The sequence below is a fragment of the Euphorbia lathyris genome, chromosome 2 (genome assembly GCF_963576675.1).
Source record: "Euphorbia lathyris chromosome 2, ddEupLath1.1, whole genome shotgun sequence".
Taxonomy (NCBI): Eukaryota; Viridiplantae; Streptophyta; class Magnoliopsida; order Malpighiales; family Euphorbiaceae; genus Euphorbia; species Euphorbia lathyris.
In genome coordinates this window covers 33757495-33780409 of record NC_088911.1, presented here as the reverse complement: position 1 = coordinate 33780409, position 22915 = coordinate 33757495, and the positions used below count along the sequence as shown (strand labels likewise).

At 35.0% G+C, this 22915-nt stretch overlaps 1 protein-coding gene across 2 annotated transcripts; it reads right to left on the bottom strand.

Annotated features, from left to right (window-relative positions):
- Positions 1 to 3372: 3372 nt before the first annotated feature.
- LOC136217709 (kinesin-like protein KIN-14I) lies at positions 3373 to 9719 on the bottom strand. Of its 2 annotated transcripts, none has more exons than XM_066004353.1 (19): positions 9218 to 9719; positions 8882 to 9048; positions 8633 to 8776; positions 8264 to 8500; positions 8113 to 8184; positions 7607 to 7675; positions 7435 to 7506; positions 7171 to 7305; positions 6998 to 7079; positions 6773 to 6868; positions 6518 to 6691; positions 6331 to 6437; positions 6061 to 6239; positions 5705 to 5866; positions 5364 to 5617; positions 5105 to 5268; positions 4803 to 4979; positions 3781 to 4265; positions 3373 to 3685 (listed from the first exon to the last, which is right to left on the bottom strand). In XM_066004353.1, the coding sequence occupies exons 1-19, from the start codon at positions 9339 to 9341 to the stop codon at positions 3553 to 3555; spliced, it is 3033 nt and encodes a 1010-aa protein (XP_065860425.1). In that variant the 5' UTR covers positions 9342 to 9719; the 3' UTR covers positions 3373 to 3552. The 2 variants fall into 2 exon arrangements, with proteins under 2 accessions (XP_065860425.1, XP_065860426.1); XM_066004354.1 differs by having other exon boundaries at positions 3373 to 3682; positions 9218 to 9718.
- Between the last annotated feature and the right edge of the window lie 13196 nt (positions 9720 to 22915).

Sequence of the window (22915 nt, the reverse complement as noted above, 5' to 3'; positions counted from 1 at the left end):
CCAACTATGGAACAGATAAAAAATCACAAGGAGAAAAAATCAAGAAAGTCGAAGGCCAGAGCTACGTTATTTGATGCAGTCTCATTTGGCATGTTTATCAGAATCATGACAATGAAATCAGCATTTGAAGTCTGGAATTTCTTGAAGAAGGAATTTGAAGGAGATGAGAAGATCAAGGGAATGAAAGCTCCTAACTTGATCAGAGAATTTGAATTTCAAAAGATGAAGGATTCAGAAACTGTCAAAGAGTATTCAGACAAATTGCTTAGCATTGCTAACAAAGTAAGATTACTTGGTACTGAATTTCCTGATTCTAGATTAGTTCAAAAGCTTCTTGTGACGGTTCCTGAAAGGTTTGAGGCAACCATTTCTTCTTTGGAAAACACTAAAGATCTGTCAAAAATTAGTTTGGCAGAGTTGTTGAATGCTTTGCAGGCACAAGAGCAGAGGAGACTTTTGAGGTCTGAGAATTTTGTTGAAGGTGCATTATTTGCAAAGGGTCAATCCAGCCAGGGAGAAAAAGGGAAGAAGTACAAAAAGAATAAGAAGGAAGTTTTAGATTCTTCTAATACCAGTGGAAGAACTAAATCTGACTTTCCTCCTTGTCATCATTGTGGGAAGAAAGGTCATCCACCTATTAAATGTTGGAGAAGACTAGATCAACAATGTGAGAAGTGCCAAAAGATGGGACATCATCAAAAGATCTGCAAAAGCAACACTCAACAAAAGTCAGAAACTCATGTTAATGCCCAACAGAAAAATGTTGCTCAAGTTGCTAATCAAGAAGAAGAGGAGTATCTTTTTGTGGCTTTATGTTTTGCTGCTGGAAATTCAAGTGATAATTGGCTTGTAGATAGCGGATGTACGAACCATATAACTTATGATCGTGCTTTGTTCAAGGAGCTAGATACATCAGCAGTTTCCAAAGTCAAAATTGGAAATGGAGAGTACATTCCAGTGAAGGGAAAAGGTACAGTGGCTATTAAGAGCTCTTCAGGTACAAAAAAATCAAAGATGTATTATTTATGCCTAAAATAAGTCAGAATTTATTAAGTGTTGGCCAACTTTTTGAGAAGGGTTTCAAAGTTTTATTTGAAACAAATCACTGCATCATAAAGGATTCATTGGACAAAGATGTGTTCAAAGTGAAGATGAAAGGCAAGATCTTTGCATTGAATCCATTGAAGGAGGAGCAAATAGTGTTTACTAAGACACAAATTAATTCAGAAGTCTGTGAAAAGATGATCTCATCAGGTTTGAGTTCAAAATTTTTGAAAGAGGCGTTGATTAAGCAGAAGGAAATTCAAGAGGAGGTTGAGGAGACAAATCCTACTGGTACTACTGCCTTTGCTTTAGCTGAAGAAGAAAATGCCAGGGATCGAAAAGAAGATGAAAAAGGGGACTTTGATGATTTTAATGGTTTCTCTGAAACTCAAACTCAGTTTGGTGATTATGATGAGACTGATGAGTATGAGGAGAAATTACTTGAGTCATTTTTGTCCAAAGACGCAGGTCCACAACGCACACTTGTAGACCTCATTGTTAAAAAAATCAAACAGAAGAACACAAATGTTTCTTTATAAGTGCCTCCTTTGCCTAAACTAGATGAATCGATCATAAAATTGTATAAAGGGCTTGGGGAGTTCTTGAGCAAGTACACAGCTGGAAAAATGCCCAAAGCATTTAAGCATATCCCTGTAATGCAACTGTGGGAGGATGTTTTATACCTTACAAAACCTGAGAATTGGTCACCAAATGCAATGTATCAAACAACTAGAATTTTTGCTTCTAATTTGAGTGCAAAGAAGGCAGAATGTTTCTATAGGCTTGTATTGCTCCCTTGAATCAGAGATGATATTAAGCAGACATATTCACCAAGACATTGCCAAAGAGCAAGTTTGAGTTCCTTAAAGAAAAGTTTGGAGTTTGCAGCAACCAAAGCAAGGAGGAGTGTTGAATTTATGCTTTAGTAACTGCTACATTATTTTTGTATTATGTTTAGAATATCTTCTTCTGTAAGTTTGATTTAGTCAGTTGCTGAAGTGGTTATTAATTCACTGATTTGTAGAAAATGGTTATTCAACAATTATTCTGTAACTGTTCATGCTGTATTTAAACTCGGTATCAGATCAATAATATTAACGCTTTTCACAACAAATTGAGTTGTTATCAAATCATCTCATTCATTCTCTTTTATTAAGTCTGAAATTCCAACAGAATTCTCCAACTATGGCATGGTAGTAGGTTCGTTTCCTTACTCCAGACCAGTCGTAGCATCTAGTCGACGTTCATAGCCGAGGCATTGCTATTAGCATGAACATGAGACTAGGTAATAATGTTAGGGTTAGGTCAAAGTTCTTTCGATGCTTATAGTGACCACACCTCGAACAAGTTTCGGTGCCTATAATGACCACACCTCGTACAAGCCACATGGAGACCCTCATACTTAACTCTACAATGCTCCCCATTCAACTTGAATTGAGCAATTGAGTGCTTCGCTAAATCAACTTACACGCACACACGTGCAAATCTTCCTTTGGGAGCAAGGCGAGTACTGCGATCAACCCTAATGGACTTGCAAAACAAGTTCGGAAGCAACATTAAGCAACTCTCATCATAATATTGCAAAAGCACATTAGCGATTCTAACACATACCATAGTCGAACTAATAATGGCATCGGACGAAACAAACTTAGGAGACCAAACTCTAGTCGTTAGATAATGACTCTGAACGATCCACGATCCATCCCTAATTACATGTTCTATCCTCTGGATTGTCAACGTTCATAGGACCATAATATTAAGCTCACCAACGGGTTTCCATACCTCAAGGGCATGTTTGCTTAGAGCAATGTAACCAACATTCTTTCCGAGGAGTTTCACAACCAAAGCGTCTTCCAAGGCTGGAACCATTCTACAATTAGCTCAAGGACAATGGTGATATTAGGTTCATGAGGATCATCGTGAAAATCAACCCCTCTTCCAATAGATCAGGCACAACCCTAGGTTCATTATTCTCTTAAGCATATTGCTTTTCACTAACATAATCTTTGCAAGAGCATGGAGGTGAGTCAGGTATATTATTCACCCATTGCGTACCGTCCAACGACACTAGAGGCGGATCTGAACTCGTCGGACGGCATGCTCAACCTTATTTGGTGAGGAGGATTGAAGAAAGAGTAAAGAACAACATAGTTGCCACTCTGGCTATTTATGGAATGATATTCTTTTCTTTGTTATAAACTACATAAAATTAGAAAAGAAGTTACAACTCAAATCTGGGTTTGAAAAACTTTACATAAGAACAATAAGTAAAATATGAATGTGCAAACAAATATACCCCTCAAAGCCAAGTCAGAAAACACCCCAATGGACACAAGCAACTAAAATAATTGCTCCATTTTACTGTATTATAGACAAATGGGAAAATAAAAATGGAAAAGGAAAACCTTTTCTTTTTTCTCTCAGAAAAAAAAAAATTAAATCAAGAAATATATATAAGGGTAAAAAAAAATAAAAAAAATCAAATCTTCCCCAGCGTGACTAATGTTCCTACTTCCTACTTGCAGTCCTGCGTTTCATATCAACAGGAGCTGGCAGCCTTCCACTCCGCTGTGAGAAAGGACTAGCTCCATTAGGCAATTTCCGTGACGGTGAAGGGCCTTGCATAGCATTTAAGTTTCTGCTGCAAAAATTAACATCAGATTAACATAAAAAAAACATACTTGTTATAAACTTATAGGCAGTCTAAAATGTGTATGTATCATAATTCACAAGTACCTCAACTCTGGATTCTTAGCTGCTTTTGAATTTGGCCTCTTGGTTTTTGACTCACTACCATTGGCTATGCCAGAAAGTTTGGTCTGATTAAATTGCCATAACAAATCAGGCTCTGATGAATCGCTAGTGGCAGCATCAAGATCATCAGTATCATCGGTGTTACTCGTGTTAAATCGGGTGTTACCCATGAACATATTATAGGATTGTTCAGGGTAGATTTTGGAAGTGTCTGAAAGATATTTTTGGTAAAAGACATCAGGGAGATTGCCATTGTCTGCTTCCCAACAGCCTAGAGGGTTTTCAATTCTGTTTATAGCATCTTGCTTGTTTACCATCACTTTATCTACCCAATCACCTGATCCCCCCATTTCCTTCTCATCTTCTCCATAGTTTTTGTTGGGACTAATAACAGGAGGCCACGGAGGTGAATTTGCTAATAGCTCATCAAGATCGAAACTTTGCCTTTTTTGCCTCAGTGTTTGAACCTGCAGACGACGCAATTAGTGTACACAAGAATAAAAATACTTCCACCACTTAGAAAGTAATTAATCAATGACTTATCGTTACTAAAGAAAAGTAAAGCAATCCCAGTACTGTTGCTTCTTTATACTCCTTTGACGTAATAATGATTATTTTGAATCTTTCCCTGTAATTATTTGACCATGAACATTTATGTGAAAATGTATAATTAATACTCTAAGCATTATTTTCCCACCATGAACAAGGAATGATAGAAATTCATATTCCAAGATATTAACGTCGAAGTATTTCCCACCATGCTATTCATCCTATCTCTAATTCATTGTTTGTATTGTGTAACATTTGTCTTGAAAGATATCAGATATTGCAAAAAAAGCTGGAATAAAAAACATTGAAGAAAAAACTGTAACCAATCATGATAAATTAGTAAGATTCATCCATATGTTACTCACATCACACAACCCATCATGATATAGTAGCAAGATTAAACCTCTATGTTACTCACATCACACAACCAATCATGATATAATAGCAAGATTCACCTCTATGTTACCCACATCACCCATGGCTTGTCGGAAGCTATTGCTATCATTCACATCTCCAAGCCGCTGGTTGGAATTAAATGGTGACGACTCATTATCTTTTCTTCTAACCAAAGAATGTTGGAATTGTTCTGGTTCTCCCTCTTTCCTTGATAATGCAGCCTTAAGACTAGCAATCTGAAAGGAAATGAGGAAACAGGGAGCAAAATCAGATCTTTCATATAGTATAGGTTAAAATTTGTAGCGTTTGAACTATAAAGGGAAAAAAAAGTGAAAGGGAAAGGGAAGGAAAGATGTATAACCTGCTCTTTGAGCTCTTTAACATCTGTACTGTCTTTATTTACTCGAGCTGCACCTAGTTCAACGGTGGCAACACGCTCAGCAAACTTAAGCGTACTTATTGTTTCTCCAACTGCATCTGGCTCAGGGCTTATGTGCACAAACATCAATGTCTTGGCCTGCCCCCCTATGTAAGAATCACAATTGTAACAATCAGTTTTGGCAAGGAAAACAGAAGAAAAAGAAATACTAAAATTTTAGAACCAGGTCATTTGACCTTACCAAGTGAGTCTTGAAGCAGTTGAGTAAGTTTGCTGTTTCTGTATGGTACATGTGGATTCTTGTGAGCTAGTGAAGCAATAACATCACCTAAAGCTGAGAGAGATTTGTTAATATGTTGCGCCTCTTTCAGTCTATCTCCTGTCACTTCAGATTTGTCTACCCTCTCACTTCCTGCCAAATCAACCAGATGCATGCAACCGCGAAGTAGAGCTCCAGATGTCAAGTCCTTTCCTTGAACATGAACAGTCAAGCAACTATAGTTTCATAATAACCGCGAAGTCAGTTGCTGTAGACTCATGGATATACAAACACATTGAAGAAGAAAAAAACTAAAAGTTTACCTATGAGAGCGGCTGCTACGATCATTTAGAGCTGTGGCACCAACTACACGATTCCTATGTCCAAGGTTCATCAAGTCAATGACATCAGATGTTGATGACACGGGAACAAGATTAGCATCTGGTACATTCAAACCTGTCTGGGAGCTATTGCGAATTTCTAATGTATTGATAAATTAAGGATAACCATTTTAATTCATTTCTGGGTAGGATTTTTAAAACAGATGAATGACTTCTCATGCCACTAATTTGTGAAAATAATTATTATAAGAAAGAATAAGTAATTCTTCCGAAAAGACAAAAGGGAATAAGAGGTTGTTTCAATTAATAAAGTACAGGAATATGTTTGGGAAGGATATCTTTTGTTACTTCCATCAGTGACAAGGAGATCCCTGACTTGCTCATTGTAAATCTCTATCATTTGTACAGCCACATTATATCGAAAGACGTCTTTTCTTTGCTCAGCTAGAAGAAACAAATCGCTCAATGCCCTATAGTTCACACCCAAAGTTTTCTCTGTAAGATCTCTTGGTCCTGTCTGGAGGCATGAACAACAAGTCAACAAATTTTTTTATCTACAACCAATAAATTATCACATTTTTATGCAGAGTATAAAACCACTATCTTACCATAGTGTAAGTTTTTCCTGATCCTGTTTGCCCATAAGCAAATATGCATACATTAAATCCGTCAAGAACAGAGCGAATTAGTGGCTGCATATCAGAGAAGACCTCCGCTGCAATTCAGTGAAGTATGAGTAAATTTCATATCAATTTGTATAATCCCAATAAATGTTTGAAGTGAAAAATTAATTACCTTGGGTTGCAGAAGGCCCAAAAACCTTGTTGAAGCTAAATGACTTGCATCCTTTCCCATGTCGTGATGGGGTGTTAATAGCGATATTTCCCTCTTCTATATGATCCACTGTGCTCAAACAATTTGATTGCGCAGACAAAAATGGCCTCACACGACAATAAACCCGAATGCTTCCTGTTGAATTACAAGAGATCTTAAGTGATTGAGTGAAATTTAAAGACACGCATAACAAAAGAATTTCAGACAGTAACTTACCCTTTAGGTCCTGCACCTGATTATATAGCTTACGATTTTCCTCAAGAACCTTGTGATAGCTGGAAGCAGCATGGGCTAGACCTTGAACATGCATGCCTAAAAAGAGGAGACAAACTTAACATCTTAGCTTAGAATTCTTCTTAAACAATTCTGCTCCCTTCTATAAAATAGAGGAGAGAAGGAAATGTAAAATGCAACAATAAATTTTATTTATACATTACTTGCCTAAATTGTTAAACTCCTCGTGAAACTTCATTTGCATGAACTGCATTCCAGCTTTTGTTGTACGAAGTGTATGTTTTAATTCCTGAAGTCATAATATTGTTTGTAAACATGTCCAAAGTTAGCTACAAGAACCATGAAAGAATTATTAAGTAATATTTCTCTACTAGTAGTACCTGAATATCTCTTTGTTGGTGATCCAATATGACCTTTTCTTTCAAGTTTCGATTTTGAAGTTCCTCTTGAGCTGGAGCATTGTTCTTATGAAAGCATTCCTCTTTCTTTATTGTTTTGAAATTTTTCTCTTCAGTCTGAATGATTTCATTGAAAAAGATAGATCAGAATAATATCTCATATATGTCAAACTTGTGAGAATTCTTTGTTTGCTTATTTGTAGCTTCGGATTTTAAAAGATATTACAGTTAAATCAGAGAGATTACCTTTTTAGTCGCAGATTTTGAAAAGAATTTGTTGCCCTGAGGAACAGGCACATCTTTAGAAGTTGGCTTTACCTTCAAATTCAACATTAATCCATAAGAAAGTAAATCACTAATGGATTGAACAGCACATAATTTCTTCGATGAAAAGTAAAATGTCTGAATGATGAAATACCATGTCATATTGGCTTGTAATGCGATGCTGCAACTCCTCCATAACCTTACTTAGCACTGATTCCATCAACTATTGAGCACAAAATGCAGCATGATCTTTTGTTAGAGGCAAGCAGGAAAACTTAAGTAGCAACAGTAATTTGAAACCCTAATGTGTAGAGATCAGTTTGAAAGTAGCTTAATGCAGTGAATGCAGGCAATATGTTTTAGGTTGGACACCCAGCAGCTTCGAAAACTCCCTTGAGAAATCTTAAGGGTGGTGATTAACAAGTTAGGGGTTTGAAATCTGTTTCCATATGAGGATTTCTAAGGAAGTGCAATCGAGATCAACACAGTAACATCAATATTGGTGTTGCCAACAGTAAATTTGGACAAAAGCCAATATCATCCTTCATCCATCGGTACAATTAATGTCTTCCTAGTTCCTACCCTATCTAGACTGGTACATTGCTCATAATCAAAGTCTGATTGTTTAACTAGCAGCAACATGTGCATTAATTTTCTTACCTCTGGAACTTCTTCCGGCTTCTTATCTAGCAAAACAGCACGAACCAGCGTACTAACGGAACAAGAAGTAGACTGCAGTGAAAAGAGTAAGTGAATCATAAACTTAGTTTTTAGTCTCGGTCAGAAGTTTCAGTAGAGCAAGTTGACCAACCATTTTATTAGAGTCGATCTCCGCGGAGAGGGCATTCAAAGATCTTTCATTCATTGACGAATTCCTTGACAAATTATTCGTAAATGGCTCTGTGTTTTTTCTTACAAAAGATTTCGTTGATACGGTAGGTTTCACATTTCCACCAAATTTCCATACTCCATTTCCTCCTGTCTGTTTCCACTCGCTGTAAGACTTAAGTGCCAAAACACTATTTACAATTCTGGATGATTTTCCACCCTGAAATTCGAGCAAATATTATTTAGGAAATATTGGTTGGAAGAGAAACCATATCTTCATATCTGAATCCGGTGAAATATAATTCTAAGAACAACCAATTCCTACTTTCCCGAGTGTGAAAAAGAATTGTACCTGTTCTAGATCAGATGCCTCAAAAGTTGGAAGGCCAATCTCTTGCACAGCGACCAAAAAGTTCCTCACGTTTTCAAAATATTGAAATGCTGATAATGCAGCTCCGTCAGGAATCAGAGCAGCATCGCATGGACTTTCAACAACCTATAAGCAATAAATTACTCTAAATAGCATATTCTCAATTAAAAGCAAAAAGAGGGAAATAAAGAAATCAAGGACAGATTAAAAAATTTAACTGATCGGACTCACCTTTGGCACGGCTCCAGGTTGAACCTTATTGATAGCATTACAGAGAACGATTCCACTTCTCAAGCCCAGCCTAAACTCCTCCTCAGAAGGCTCCGCCGGCAAATCTTTAGCTTGAACCACACCAACCATCTTCCTCAACCATCCCGCGGCTTCGGACCTTCTCGATGCTGCAAAATAAACAAGAATGAACTAAACTCAAGAGGCATCACATGGCAACAAAACGATCAAATTTCAAATTTCAAATTCCATAATTATAATTAAATAAACGCAGACTCCAAATCGTTAAAATCAATGATTAGTGAAGTGATCAAATTACAAGTAAAAAAGAGAAGTTACCAGCTTCTTCAGCTTTCCTAGACTCCAAATCAAGATCTCCTCCTCCCAGTCTATTGCCGTGTTGTTGCAGGACATCCTCGACTACCGACGCCACCGAAAACGACAATGCTAGCTCCCCCGCCATATCACCCTACCAAACGACAAGTGCTACTGTTTTTTCCTTCTTTTTTTCACAACTTGAACATAAATTCTCACCTCAAATTCGTCCAAAATCAGAAAAGGGAGCAGAAAAGTGTTAATAAAGTACAATCACTGAACTCCTGCAGCTGCAATTAGAATCTCTCCACCAAGAAAACTAATCTTGGAAAGAAACGGGAGATCGGACACGAAAGAGACTAGAGAGAGAGAGAAAAAGATAGAGCGAGAGAGGCATGATATCTGTTTGGTGAAGTGAGGTGAGTCTTAATGATGGTAATACAGAACAACATACTCCATTGGATTAGCTTTTGCTTTTCTCTTTTCTTCTTCTACAAAGTTAAATACGCAGCTAAGCTTCTCGCTTTTTTTGGCTTTCTTTCTCTTCTTTATACTCTCTCTCAGACACTACATACTCTTTCCCGAACCTGTATCCGAACCTCACTGATTTTATGTTTTCTTTTCTTGAAATTTTTAAAAACATCTTTGTTTTTCTATTATTATTTATTTTCATAACTACACTCAGCATCATTGTTGTAAAATAATTAATTATGCCGTCTAGTTGTAGCTGTAACTTTCTTTTTTAAGGAATACTGAAATTAAGAGTAATTCAATAATTAATTAATTATACCGTATAATATGGAAAAAATTTAATGGTTAATTAGCATTTACTACTAGCTAGCACTATAGTACTTCCTTTTCCTTTGGGTATTATCCTATGTTTCTATTTCTATTTTCTACTTTCCAGTTTACTTAATTAATTTTTTTTTTTTTTTTTTTGGTAAGAAGGGAAGAAAAAAAAACAAACAAAAACCTAACCCGGGATCAGTCTAGGAAGACTGACCCCAATCCTATCCTCAAGAAGAGAAGGTAACAGAAAAGAAGGAGGAACGGAAAGGGTAGAAACACCTAACATCCCCCCATGCCCAGCAGCTGCCAAGCGATCCGCCACGCGGTTTTGCTCCCTATAAATATGGGAGAAGGTAAGAGAATCGAAGGCAGGACGAAGCCTCAAGATGGCTTTAATGAGATTCTGACTCTTAAGACAAACAGCATGTCTATCCGAAATCCTGTTGATAGCCTCCAAATTGTCAGACTCCACCGAAAGTCTTTTAACACCCATGCGAATGGCGAGTTTAATGCCAGACAAGATCCCCCAGAGCTCTGCAGTAAAGGAGGAGCCCGTACCTAAGTTATGGGTAAACCCAGCCAGCCAGGCGCCACCAGCATCCCGAAGAACTCCACCAGCAGCAATTCTGCCATTACTAAGGCAGGAGCCATCCGTATTCAACTTGACAACCCCTTCCCTGGGCTTCCTCCAACCAACTAACTGGACCTCTTTAACCGGAGAGGGGTGAACCAGGGGCTCTCCTTCAAAACTCTTTGTAATAACAGAGAGTTTTTTCGAGAAGTAAAACCGGAGGTCAGGAATAAAGACAGTCTTCTCAGCAAATAACTCTTCATTCCTCCATTTCCACATTTGGTGACAAATAATAGCGAAGAGAATAGCCCCGTGCTCCATACTGGCCAACAAATTCCCATTAACGCCTTCAGAGAACCAGTCAATATCAGAGAACCCCATAAAGGAAGGAAGGATGTGGTGAGGAAGGACCCCTTCCCAAACCTTTCTACTATTCGGGCAATCCCTCAAAGCATGGCACAAGGTTTCCACATGGCCGCTGCATCTGCTACAGGCACCAGATACAGCCAAGTGCCTTCTGTGTCTATCTGCATTCGTGAGGAGCCTGTCTTTGACTCCCAGCCATAGGAAACTCCTAATGCGGTAGGGGACTTTGAGGGCCCAAATGGACTTCCAAATTTCCAAAGGAGGATCAGCCCTATTAGGGGTAAAAGCTTCATAGGCCGATTTGCAAGAATAAGAACCATTATTAGTCAAGGCCCAGCAGTGTCTGTCCTTATCCTCCTCCTGATTACTAATCTTCACACCTCTAATATTAAGGAGGGTCTCCAGGCTAAGAAAGGAGTCGAACTTAGACCAGATTTTCTGTAATCATAATATTCTTACTGGCTATTGCTAGGTAATCTTAATATTCTAGGGTTTTCTTTAGGACCAAAAATAAATTAGTCCTTAACCTCTTAGTCTTTGCTTGTTTTTTTTGTTTTGTTTTCTTATAGTTTGTCCGATTTCTTGATTCGATTCTCGTTAGACACCTTGTCTAAGTGGATTATCTTATTCTTTACTTGTTAATTACTTAGTTTTTAGGGAAATTTTCAAATACAAATTGTTAGTTTAACAACTGATAACCTCAAACTAAAAAAAGAATTCAAAAATTATATTTGTTTAGTACCGTATCTACCATAAAACTACATTTTCGATTTTCCAAAAATCACAATTTTAGAAGTTTTTTTTTTAAACATTTACTTTATTTCTCATAACAAAACAACACATAACCTAAAAGTTATTGGTTTTGCTAACATCGAAAACCTTATTTTTTTTTTTTTTTGCAATAAAAAACCACAAATACTCATCCGCAGAACTACAAAAGTTATATTTAGAATTTTTACTAGTTTTTAACTTTTTTATTCTCTTCTTCTCGTGATCAAACATAATTCCTTTGTTAAGGGCCCGTTTGTTTTACCTACTATTTGATGTTGCTGTTTGCTGTTACGGTTTACTGTTTGCTATTGGAAAAAACTGTTTTTCCAACAAGCAGAGATTCTCTGCTTTTGTAAAAGGCTGATTCTCGGGTGTAAAAGGCAAACAGAAGATCACTAACCAAACACTCAATGCCGCTTTTCAGATCTAAAAGGCAAACAGAAGATCACTAACCAAATACTTAAAACTCTCCCCTTTAAAGTGAAAAAGCAAAAAGAATCATGAAAAGGAGCAACCAAACACCCCTAAACATAGAAGAAAGATCGCAATGGGTGGTGAATTAGTATTTTACTCTATTGATTATTATATTGATTATCATTTTAATGTTTTAGTATTATTGGTAAATTTTATATTTCGATATTATAGAATTATTATTATTATGTTGATATTTTAATTTACTTTTAGTATTAAAAAATATTATTATAATTATTAATATAATTTTTATTTTATTATATTAGAAGGTTATATAAAACTAAAATTATTAGTTTTTATAAGATTTTTTAAATCTCAATTCAACCTCAGTTGATTTTGTTTCTCTCAATTCTTTAAACGGCCCGGTTTGACAACCATTAAACGGTTCAGCTTGACAACCATATGCATCATAATTCATAACAATTGGGGGGAGATTATTAAAAGATAGAAAATAATCATATATATGTTAATTTCTAGGTCAGCATAATTCATAATTATGAGGATTAATTGATTTTGTCTATAAACAGATAGAAGTTTATTTTATTACTAGATTAGGACTATTTTTTTTTTTTGAAAAGGACTATTACTTTTTATTTCTGAGTTTAAATGCAGATCTAGAATTTCTCCATTTGATGGTGTTACTTGAAGTTGTTGAGAATATTTATTAATTGTATTGGTTTGGTAATAAAATCACAAATTTTCTTTATAAAAAAATACTCCCAAATTCAGAGATATAAATGCTTATAAATGTTTTAATTGAAGTGTATCTTCTATCTTTATTCATTGTACTAGAAAGTGATAGATTTTATAGTTTACTATTTCTATTTCTGTTCCGTTGTTGTTTGATGTTAATTGTTTATGTTTAATTATTAATGTTTGATAAAATTATGATTAAATGTTATTATTAGTATGTAAAATAATCAATATAAACATGTTTTAAATTAATTAATAAATTAATATATAAATGGAACCGAAAAGTGTAATTACACATTTGGACGTAGGCAACATTATGGGAAGATGATTGAGTTTTACATGGCTCATCTGACTTTCTTCAAATGTCAAATCTTTATTTGTATAGGTTGCTAATTTTTTTTTTTTAAAAATTTTTTGCGTACAATGCGCTTACATTAAAGAAAAAAGAAAAATCTCCACCCCACCCGGATGTCAACTGAAATAATTAGTTTAGATGTTCTTGCTAGCTATTTGCTATTGTTGATATATATTAGTAATTGATCCTTTACAAAAAAATAATAATTATAAAAGTTGTTTCTTAATCATAAATAAACACTTTAATCATAAATAAACACTTTATATCTATTGTTTTGAGTAAAATAACAAAAAAGAAACATATATTTTATGTTCTACCCTAATACTCATATGACTAGGGGCTTGTTTGATTCAACCATTGTTGTTGTTAGTTGTTTGATATTTCATTTAACTGTAAACTATTGTTGTTAGTTGTTTATTATTAGCTGATTAATTATTAGTATTTGGTAAATTTATCGTAAATTATTGGTGTTAGTATGTAAAATGTCTAATACGCGTATGTTTTAAATTAATCAATAAATAATTTATAAAATATAAAAAATGTAATACATAAATTAATAAAAATAAACTAAATAATTAAATACAAACTATTGAATAGTGAAAAACTTTATTCTTTCGAAAATTATATTATAGAATTGTGAATAACATTAAAGAAGAAACATGTTTTGTGGAAATAACATTAAAAAAGAAACGTGTTTTGTGGAAATAAGAATGATAATTTTGTCAAAATCAAACCAATACAAACTACTTTTCATAAAAAAGCTCTGAAAATAATTTTTTCATGAAAAGTTAAAAAACACTATTGTTTCAACCGAAAAAGGTAAAAATTGTTGTCTTATAAACATAACCAAATATTATACTCTAATGCAGTTTGTAGTAAAACGCTAAAAGCTGAAACAAATATCCCCTAAATTTATACCTTAGGTAGTGCAAAAAATGAACCAATTAATGACAAATTGATTTTTTTTGGATCCATCCTTAATTGAGTTGAAATTGCTCTGTCTATAAAATAGTAGCGCTAAATTTGCAGAATTTAATACATTGATATAGGCGGGAACTAGGAGCAAGAGAAGCAACCAGACATCCTAACTAGATTGGCTACCCAGCAAACCACTCCAAACGTCCAAAGTCAAATATTATTAAGATAAAAAGAAAAGGTTCATATAGATAAATCGAAAAAAACTAAGCAATACAAAATTGCTCTACTGAACAAAATTCATCTAAAATATAAGAATTACAAAAATCTGAAGAGGAGTTTTAATAATGCATGTCCAATGAAGATAATTCATATTTTGGTAAAGCATCAACAACCAAGTTACATTCTCTATAAAATTTGAAACAGCCACCCGCATACTACATATAAAATTAAGACAAGTCAACCAATTTTGTCTAAGCTCTCAAGGAACATCAAGACGTTATTTAAGGAGTTACACTGTGTAATTTGAATCACATTCAATCCAAAGACGATGTCAATCCTTTTATCAGACTATTGAAATAGCAAAATAGTGGCTTGAAGCTCCACAATGTAAAAGAATAATGAATATGAAAAACAAAGGCACATTTCGAAAAACCCCTATTATTACGAAAGATGCCATCTCCATATGTAATTCCAAGAGAGCTAGTAGCAGAACCATATGTGTTGACTTTAATCCACTCTGCATGTAGTGACTACCATCTAACCCTAATGATAATGGGAGCCATAAAAGGTCTAGTATGCACAAATAATTATGATAAAATCTTCAACTCATTAACCTAATTATGCACAGTGCCATTGTGAGAAGCGTTCATCTCTCAAATATAAACCTAAAGCTACCTCCGAAAATTGAATATGTTTAATGGCTCATTCTAAAAAATAGCTAAATTTTGAACCCGCCAAATGATATACTTCTTTCTGGAATTTGCTCTCTGATGGCTTCTGATGACCTGAATCAATGAAAAACCGTGAGAAAAGGAGCCGGAGATCCGGTGAACCCTCTCGGATGCTAAAGTTAGTAGATATATGAAGAAACACTAGACTAACTTTGAGCAATAACATAAAGAGTTTAGTTAAGAAGTGATGTAACTGAGACAGTTGAGTTCCAAATTATTTATAGGTAAAATATTATGTATCTGGACACGTGGTATTATTGGATTGGTCTTCGAACCCTAAATTTCCATTCTGAAATATATGTGAACTTGGGGAGCATGCCTTTAGAATCCAACGTTCTTATTGGTCCACGTGTCATCTTCAGGCAGCTCCTGAAGAGATGTTATTCAATCGAAGATCAGTGTTTTGACTGAAGCTAGGTTCATCCATGGCCCCAATTGGGCTAGGCCCAAGTGCTTACTTCGGTATGAAGCAAAGGCCTTTTGGCTCACGGTCCAATCAAACGATACTGTATCATCAAATAATCCAAAAAGTATTAATAATAGCAGCAGACTATAGAGCCCCATTTGAGAACTAAAATGATGATCAATAACATTTAAAATCAAATAAAGAAAATATTAATTGAAAATAATATATTTACCGAACAAAGCTAAAAATGAATTCCAAAACTCATAAGAAAATAGACAAGCAACAAGGATATGATAGATGGACTCCAAATCATTAAAACATACACAATAAATCAATGGGAAATAATAGATAATTCCTTTCTTCAGAGATACTCGTGGTTCAGTAAATAACTAAGAAAGGTTCACCCAACATCATAACTTCCGGAAATGTCACAACGTTACGAACTCCAGCTTCTTTCTCCTTCCCCACCTTGTCCAAGGGCTCCTCAATGATAGAGGGTGGCCTCCTCCCACTTCATTGTTTTTAAAAACTGGTCTCAACGGCGTTACAGCCTCATAGACTTCCTCTTCCTCAACCCCCTTCATCCTCACCACATACATCCCATCATCAACCATAATCCCCTCAATTTCAGCCCTCGCTCCCGATAAAGATGCACCAACCCCGGAGCCACCTTCGTGGCCAGGTTCAAAGAATATATCTTTAAGAGCAAGAGGAAATCCCTTCCCTCTGATAATCCCCTATCAATGGTTCAAGGTCAAAAGGAAATTCAAGGTGTCCAAGTCTGTAGACCAATCTAGTGTTCTGCCATTGTACCTGCACCAACAAAAGCAAGGGCAAAGAATTAGGAATCAGAAGTCGGGAAAAATTCTCGTCCCCACTAATCAACCCTCAGGAAAATTCCTAATTTCATCAAGCGCATATTCCTCCACAGTAACTTCGATCGCCTCAAGATCGACTTGGTCCGACCCTGACAGGCTCCTCTCCTTTAGATACTTGCGCAATCTATTCTTCTTCAAGCCTTCAAGATGAGCGACCTTTTATGTCGAAACATAAGCCACCCCCTTTCAAGAAATCACTTATTATTTTTTAGCAGTCATGTGTGGGTTCGGGTGAAATTGCACTCAGCCACCTAACACCCTCTAGACCAACCAAGTAATTGAGCATGTCGACTTTGGGTTCTAATTTATCGTGAAAGGGAAGGCCATGTCCACTATCCTCATTTTGAAGTGCTGATGCCTCCATTCCAAAGACTTCAAGCGGACACTCACCAGAAGGGAAGGAGAACAGAAAACAAAGAAAAATTCTCAAGAAGACGGTTAAGAAAACTGACCTCAAGACCGCTAAAAAACACCACTTTTTCTCTTTCATCGGATAAGAAAAACGCATCAGTGACACCCAAAAAGATGGTGCGAAAAAAGAAATTGCCAGATGCAGAGAATAAAAAGAAGAAAAAGGAAACCAAACAAGAATAAAAAGTTGAAAGACCATTTATAGCTGAACTCGGGCATTATAGCAAAGCACTCACCTGACACACAATAGTCCACTTAAACATAATTATGAATAGTCGCCAAAATGAAGCATATGCACAACCTGGGTTAAGACGAACAGGGAAACCTTACGACCACTTAACTCAACTGCAAGAAAGTCCCACCAGCAAACAATCATCACCCCGAAGTAGCGTTCGCATGCAGTGACTCACCACTACCAGCAAGGGGGTGACTTCTGATGAAGCATATGGGTTCAAGGCCCACACATGCAATCTGGCCAGTTAGCCACACCTCACTGCTCTCTATGTCCACCCGCATTTAGGGATAGCGCCGACACCACCCGTCATACAAAGGGTATTAATGACTTTATGCGTCCCACAGGCCAAACGTATAAATAAAGAAATCCCAACCAATGGTAAAGGATCCAATCTTTCTATACACACACACGCACACATTCTTACTAGATACTAACTTGACTGTCTGAGTGTACCTCAGGGACTGCTCCCGATGCAAGTATCAAAGATCAATCCACCAGCAGATTCCCCGATCTCAACTTCTCATCATTAGTGAATCCAATATAATTACTAATTCGAAGACCTTCGTTCAGCTATGATGACCTGAACAAAATGCGTATAGACGATAGAAGATAAAACAAGATGATGGTTGTGCAACCTCAAAATCGTCCCTCTCCAACTTTTCTATTCTCTCATCCCAATCACTTAATTTGTTGTACAATTTCATATGTTGAATTTAAATATGTTCTTTTTTAATAACTATGAGGGTGAAATTATATTTTATTCTTACATTTATTTATATTTTAAAATTTCATAGCAACAATTAGGGGTGTTTAAAAATTAAACCAAATCAAAGTAACCGATATAAACAATGAATTTCAATTTTTCGATTCGATTATTCAATTTATTTGGTCTGATTTCGGTTTTAGTTATTAAATATATCAGTAATATCAATGGATTCAGTTTATATGACAAAAAAGAACCGACAGAATTAGAAGTTAATTAGATTTATAATTTGTAAGTTATTTATAAATTATATTAATCTAATCTGGTATCTAAATAAATTAATACATTACTAAATTTTTCACTTTTTAATTTTTTTAAATATTTTTTTGGTATTCTAATTTTAAATACTTTCCTTATTAAAAAAAAAATTAAATACTTTATTTTAACGTGTACTTGCTTGTTTGTGTTCTCATGGATATCAACGTATCACCTTGTTACAATGAATGCACCCATGTTTATGTTAAATGTAGCTCTATGTTTTTTTTTTCTAATTTAGAAAAAATGTTTATGAAGGCTTTGCTATTAGTCTTTCTATATTTCAATATTTCTTGTTATGCACAATAAATTATAAAACACTAATATTTTATTTTAAATTTTTTATTTATATACAATAAATCATAACAACAAATAATGAAAATACTTTAATTATCTTAATTTAAATATAAAAATCTTAATAAACAAATAGTATCAAATATATATAATTTCGTTGAATTATTCTCTATAAAACAAGTAATGGCTTATCAAGAAACTTTACCTTAACATTTATAAGGGATATGGCTGTAAATGAGATGAGTCGCTCATGAGCGGTTCGGTAGTTGGTTCGATTTATAAACAAGTTGTCTGTGAATACGACTTAGGTTTGAGTCGTAAACGAGTCAAGTTTGAGCACGATAAAGCTCGGCTCGAAAACTAGAGAGCATGCTCGGTTATAGGTTCGTGAACAAGTTCATGAACAAACTCGATTGTTATGTTCACGAACATTCTCGATGGAGGCTCGTGAATAAGCTTGATAGAAGTTGTAAATAAGCTCATTAATAATATCAAATATAATTTCTATTTAATAATTATAATTTGATACATGACTCATTCTAAAATTCTTTTATTTGATATTATAGTAAAATATAAGTTAGGTTATGAGGATAGAGAAGAAATTTAAAGTTCACTTCTCATTCTCTCGTTCCTCTTTTTATTTCCGCCTCCCTCTCCTCACACTATTTTCATTTAACGATTAAAATGAGATTTTTAATGTTTATGCATGTAAAATTGTGTTATTTCATTTGCTAAACATGATACTCCCTCCATTCCATTATATAAGTCATTCTAGGGTATTTCACACAAATTAAGAAATATATTAATTAATTAAAAAATATTCTCTCTCATTTCACTATTGGAAAATAAGCATTGGAATATTAAAAAACACATGTACCAATACAGAAAATTTAATATTTAGACTAAAAAACTAAACTAAAAGTTCTTGGAATCCTAGAATGACTTATATTTAGGGAAAAAACTAATTTGCTAGAATGACCTATATAATGGAATGGAGGGAGTATTATTTTATTTGATATTATTTCATTCGCGAACACAATAAACAAGTTCTTGAACATGCTTAACGAGCTGCTCGCGATCAAACCTCGTGAACTAAATAAATGAGCAGCTCGCGAGCTAACCTCATCAACAAGATAAACGAGTTGGCTCGTGAGCAAACAAGCTTCTAAATGACACGAGTTCAAACGCAACTAAAGTTCGAACCGAGCTCAAACCTCAGCTCGAGCTTGTTAATATTATGACGAGCCGAGTCTGAACAAGCCAAAACTCGGCTCGATTACAACCCTAACAAGGAACGTGGGTTTGAGACACAAGAATGAATTGTAGAACTACTATTCATTCTCCTTTATAAAAAATAGTAATGGTTTGATAGCCAAACACAACTCTACTTTCGGTTTTGGATTGGATCTCAATCACATCAATAAGCAATAAAGACTCGACTTTAGTATGTGTTAGAAACTGAAAATCAAAGCAAATTGGACTGTTCGATTAGATTCGTTCTTTATTTTATTGGGTATTCAATTTTCGATTATTTCAGTTCGATAGATTTTTCAGACCGAACTAACAGTTGAAGACTTATATATTGACAACTTTTTGGGTTTCATTTTTTTTTTTTTTTAATGAACTTATACAGTGTAGTGTTACAGAATTTCACCTAGAAAGTAGAAAATCTTAATTTCAACGTTTGAGCCAAACGAAAATCAAAGATGTCAGACAAATTATTGAATTTTTTTTTATAAATTAATAAATTATTGAATTGATAATGTCTTAATTTGGAAGCTTTGGATGTTGATAATGTCCTATTTATCAATTGCGACCGGCCAAGTTGAATATTTCAAAATTTTGGATTAAACCCAAGATTTAAATTTGATTATAAAAGATAATTCAATAACAAAATTTTCTTTTCGCTTAGTCTACCACTATTGAGCCGGTTAGTTTTTTTTTTTTTCAAACTATGAGCTAATTCTAAGATCTGTACCACTACCACGATATATAAATTATATACACATTCAAACTAATCATTGTCCGTTACTTAGTTGATAGACACCTTAAATGAATGGAACAACTGATCTAAAAATGGAACAACTCCTCCTTTCAATTTTTTTCTTCTCTAGTCTTCTTTTCCATTGAATCCCTTCTTCCTCCGCCCATTTATATTTTAGTTTCCGTTTTTAGCTTTATATTTACATTTTCTTTCTTGTTAGTTTGAAGTCTATATTCTTTTTTAAACTTCTTTTTCCGTCAGATCTACATTTGTGAGCTCTACTTCTTTCTTTTATTTTTATTTTCGGTCTTAGCAAGAGCGGAAAAGATTTATCTTGTCCGTAGGTCTATAGATCTGCGTGGATGCACAAACAGAAAGGACTCAGATCCGAACGTCCGGAAGAGCTTAAATGATGAAGTATGGATTACAACGGTTTTTCAACGGGATTTGACGTATGAGAAGAATATGATTTCTATGTTTGTTGTATTTGTATCTTTTCTGGTTTTATTGCTCTCGGTAATCTTTTTATTGCTCTTTGTAGTCTATGTATTGCTCTTTGTAGTCTTTTTCTTCCATTTGTGGATCTTTGCCTGTATGGGATGGAAGTTTTATTCCTCTTTGTTTCGTACTGTACTTGTATTTTTAAATTAATGGAATGATATGTGGCATTTTATCAAAAAAAAAAAAAAAAAAAAATTGTTCCATATCTAAAATGAGGTTTGAAGTAGTCATTTCTTATTTAATTACTAATTTCATCTTATAATTAAGGGAAAATTATAAAATTAGGTCAAATTGGAGGCTCATTTACATATTTAACCCATTTACTCAACATACTATATATCTAGACTGATTTTGTATGACTTTCTCATAATACCCCTAACCTTCCCACTTCCACACATCGCGAACGGCCGCTCGCTCCCCCTATCTCCTTGGTTACGCAAAAAGTTGCTCATGTATTAATGATTTGAAGACTTTTGATCTTCCTTTCTTCCTTTAAATTGCAGAAATCTGCACCATTTCGTCAAAATCACAATGAATTTCTCTTTTTTCTCTCTTCATCTCTTGATTTTGCAACTTCCTAACCCTAGAAAACGAAGCCATGGTTTTTCATCTTCATGTTCGTTGCTTGGTTTCTTTCTTCTTGTTACCATCAAAGAAATGGTTTTTCTACGTTATTTCATTCGTTCTTCCCATGTTATCATATTGTTATTATCGCTTTTAGGGGTGAAAGGGGCGAAAAATGTAAGTATCTTTTGTTTTTTCTGCGTTTTTTCATGAATACACTTCGTGAATCGATGGTTTCGCGAAGCTTTGCGAAGAGAAAGAGCTTGGAAAGTGACGATCTACTTCGTGAATCGATGATTTCACGAAGATCTGCGAAGAGAGAGTCTGAAACGTATGGATCTACCTCGCGAATCGATTAGTTCGCGAAGTCTGCGAATAGATTCTCACGGTTCAGACCTCGCAGACTTCGCGAAAGCATCGATATGCGACGTAGATAGACACGTTTCAGACCTCGCAGACTTCGCGAAAAAATCGATTAGCGAAGTAAAATCACCTCTTTCCCTGCACATTTACATTCGCATGCTTCGCTAATCTTCATTTCGCGAAGCCAAAATCGTCTTTTTCCCTGTCTAACACGATTAATTTTTTCTGAAGGTGGTTGAATACGTAACATCCCTTTCTGGAAGGCGACGTACTGGGCTGCATGGGAGATGATGTTCCTTCCTGTATAGGGATTAACTTCCCTCAAGATTGACACATTCACTCCTAAAATGGTTGGTTAGGAGAGATTGTGCCAATTTTGGGGTGCACCATGGGACACGTCCATCCCATAATGCCAATCTTCAAAGTGAACCTAACTAATCCGGTACCAATTTTGAATCAGATGAGTAATCTTGGTGTGCACCGTGGGACACGTCCATCCCAAAAAGTCTGGACTGCCATTTTTGAGATGAGAAAATGGAAGTCCAGACCTTTTGGGATGGATGTGTCTCATGGTGCACACCAAGATTACTCATCCGCTTCAAAATTGGTATCAGATTAGTTAGGTTCACTTTGAAGTGATTTGTTAGGAGTTTATTGTGGCAATTTTGTTGTAAATTTTGATAATGTTATGATTTTAATGTTAGAATCCGTTGTTGTTTGCTATTTTTTTGTTATATACCACTTCGCGAATTAGTTTTAAAATATATCCAGGTTTCGCATATGCGAACTAAATTCATCAAGTAAAACAAACTTCAGCTTCGCAGACTTCGCATATGCGAACTAAATTCATCAAGTAAATCCAAACATTAGCTTCGCAGGCTTCGTATAATATGGAATCTACGAAGTCAGATGGGAGGGGGCGAGACGCGCGTAAATATTGAGGGTATTATGGGAAAGTCACACAAAATCAGTCTAGATATGTAATATGTTGAGTAAATGGGTTAAATATGTAAATGAGCCTCCAATTTGACAAAGTTTTGTAATTTTCCCTATAATTAATTGACTCTTATAAGTCTAACTTAATTTTGAGTTAAAATATAATTGACATATAATAATACAATTAAGTCAAAAACCATTATTTGAATTTTCGATTGAGATGGTGAAGTGTTTCTTTCATGTTTTTA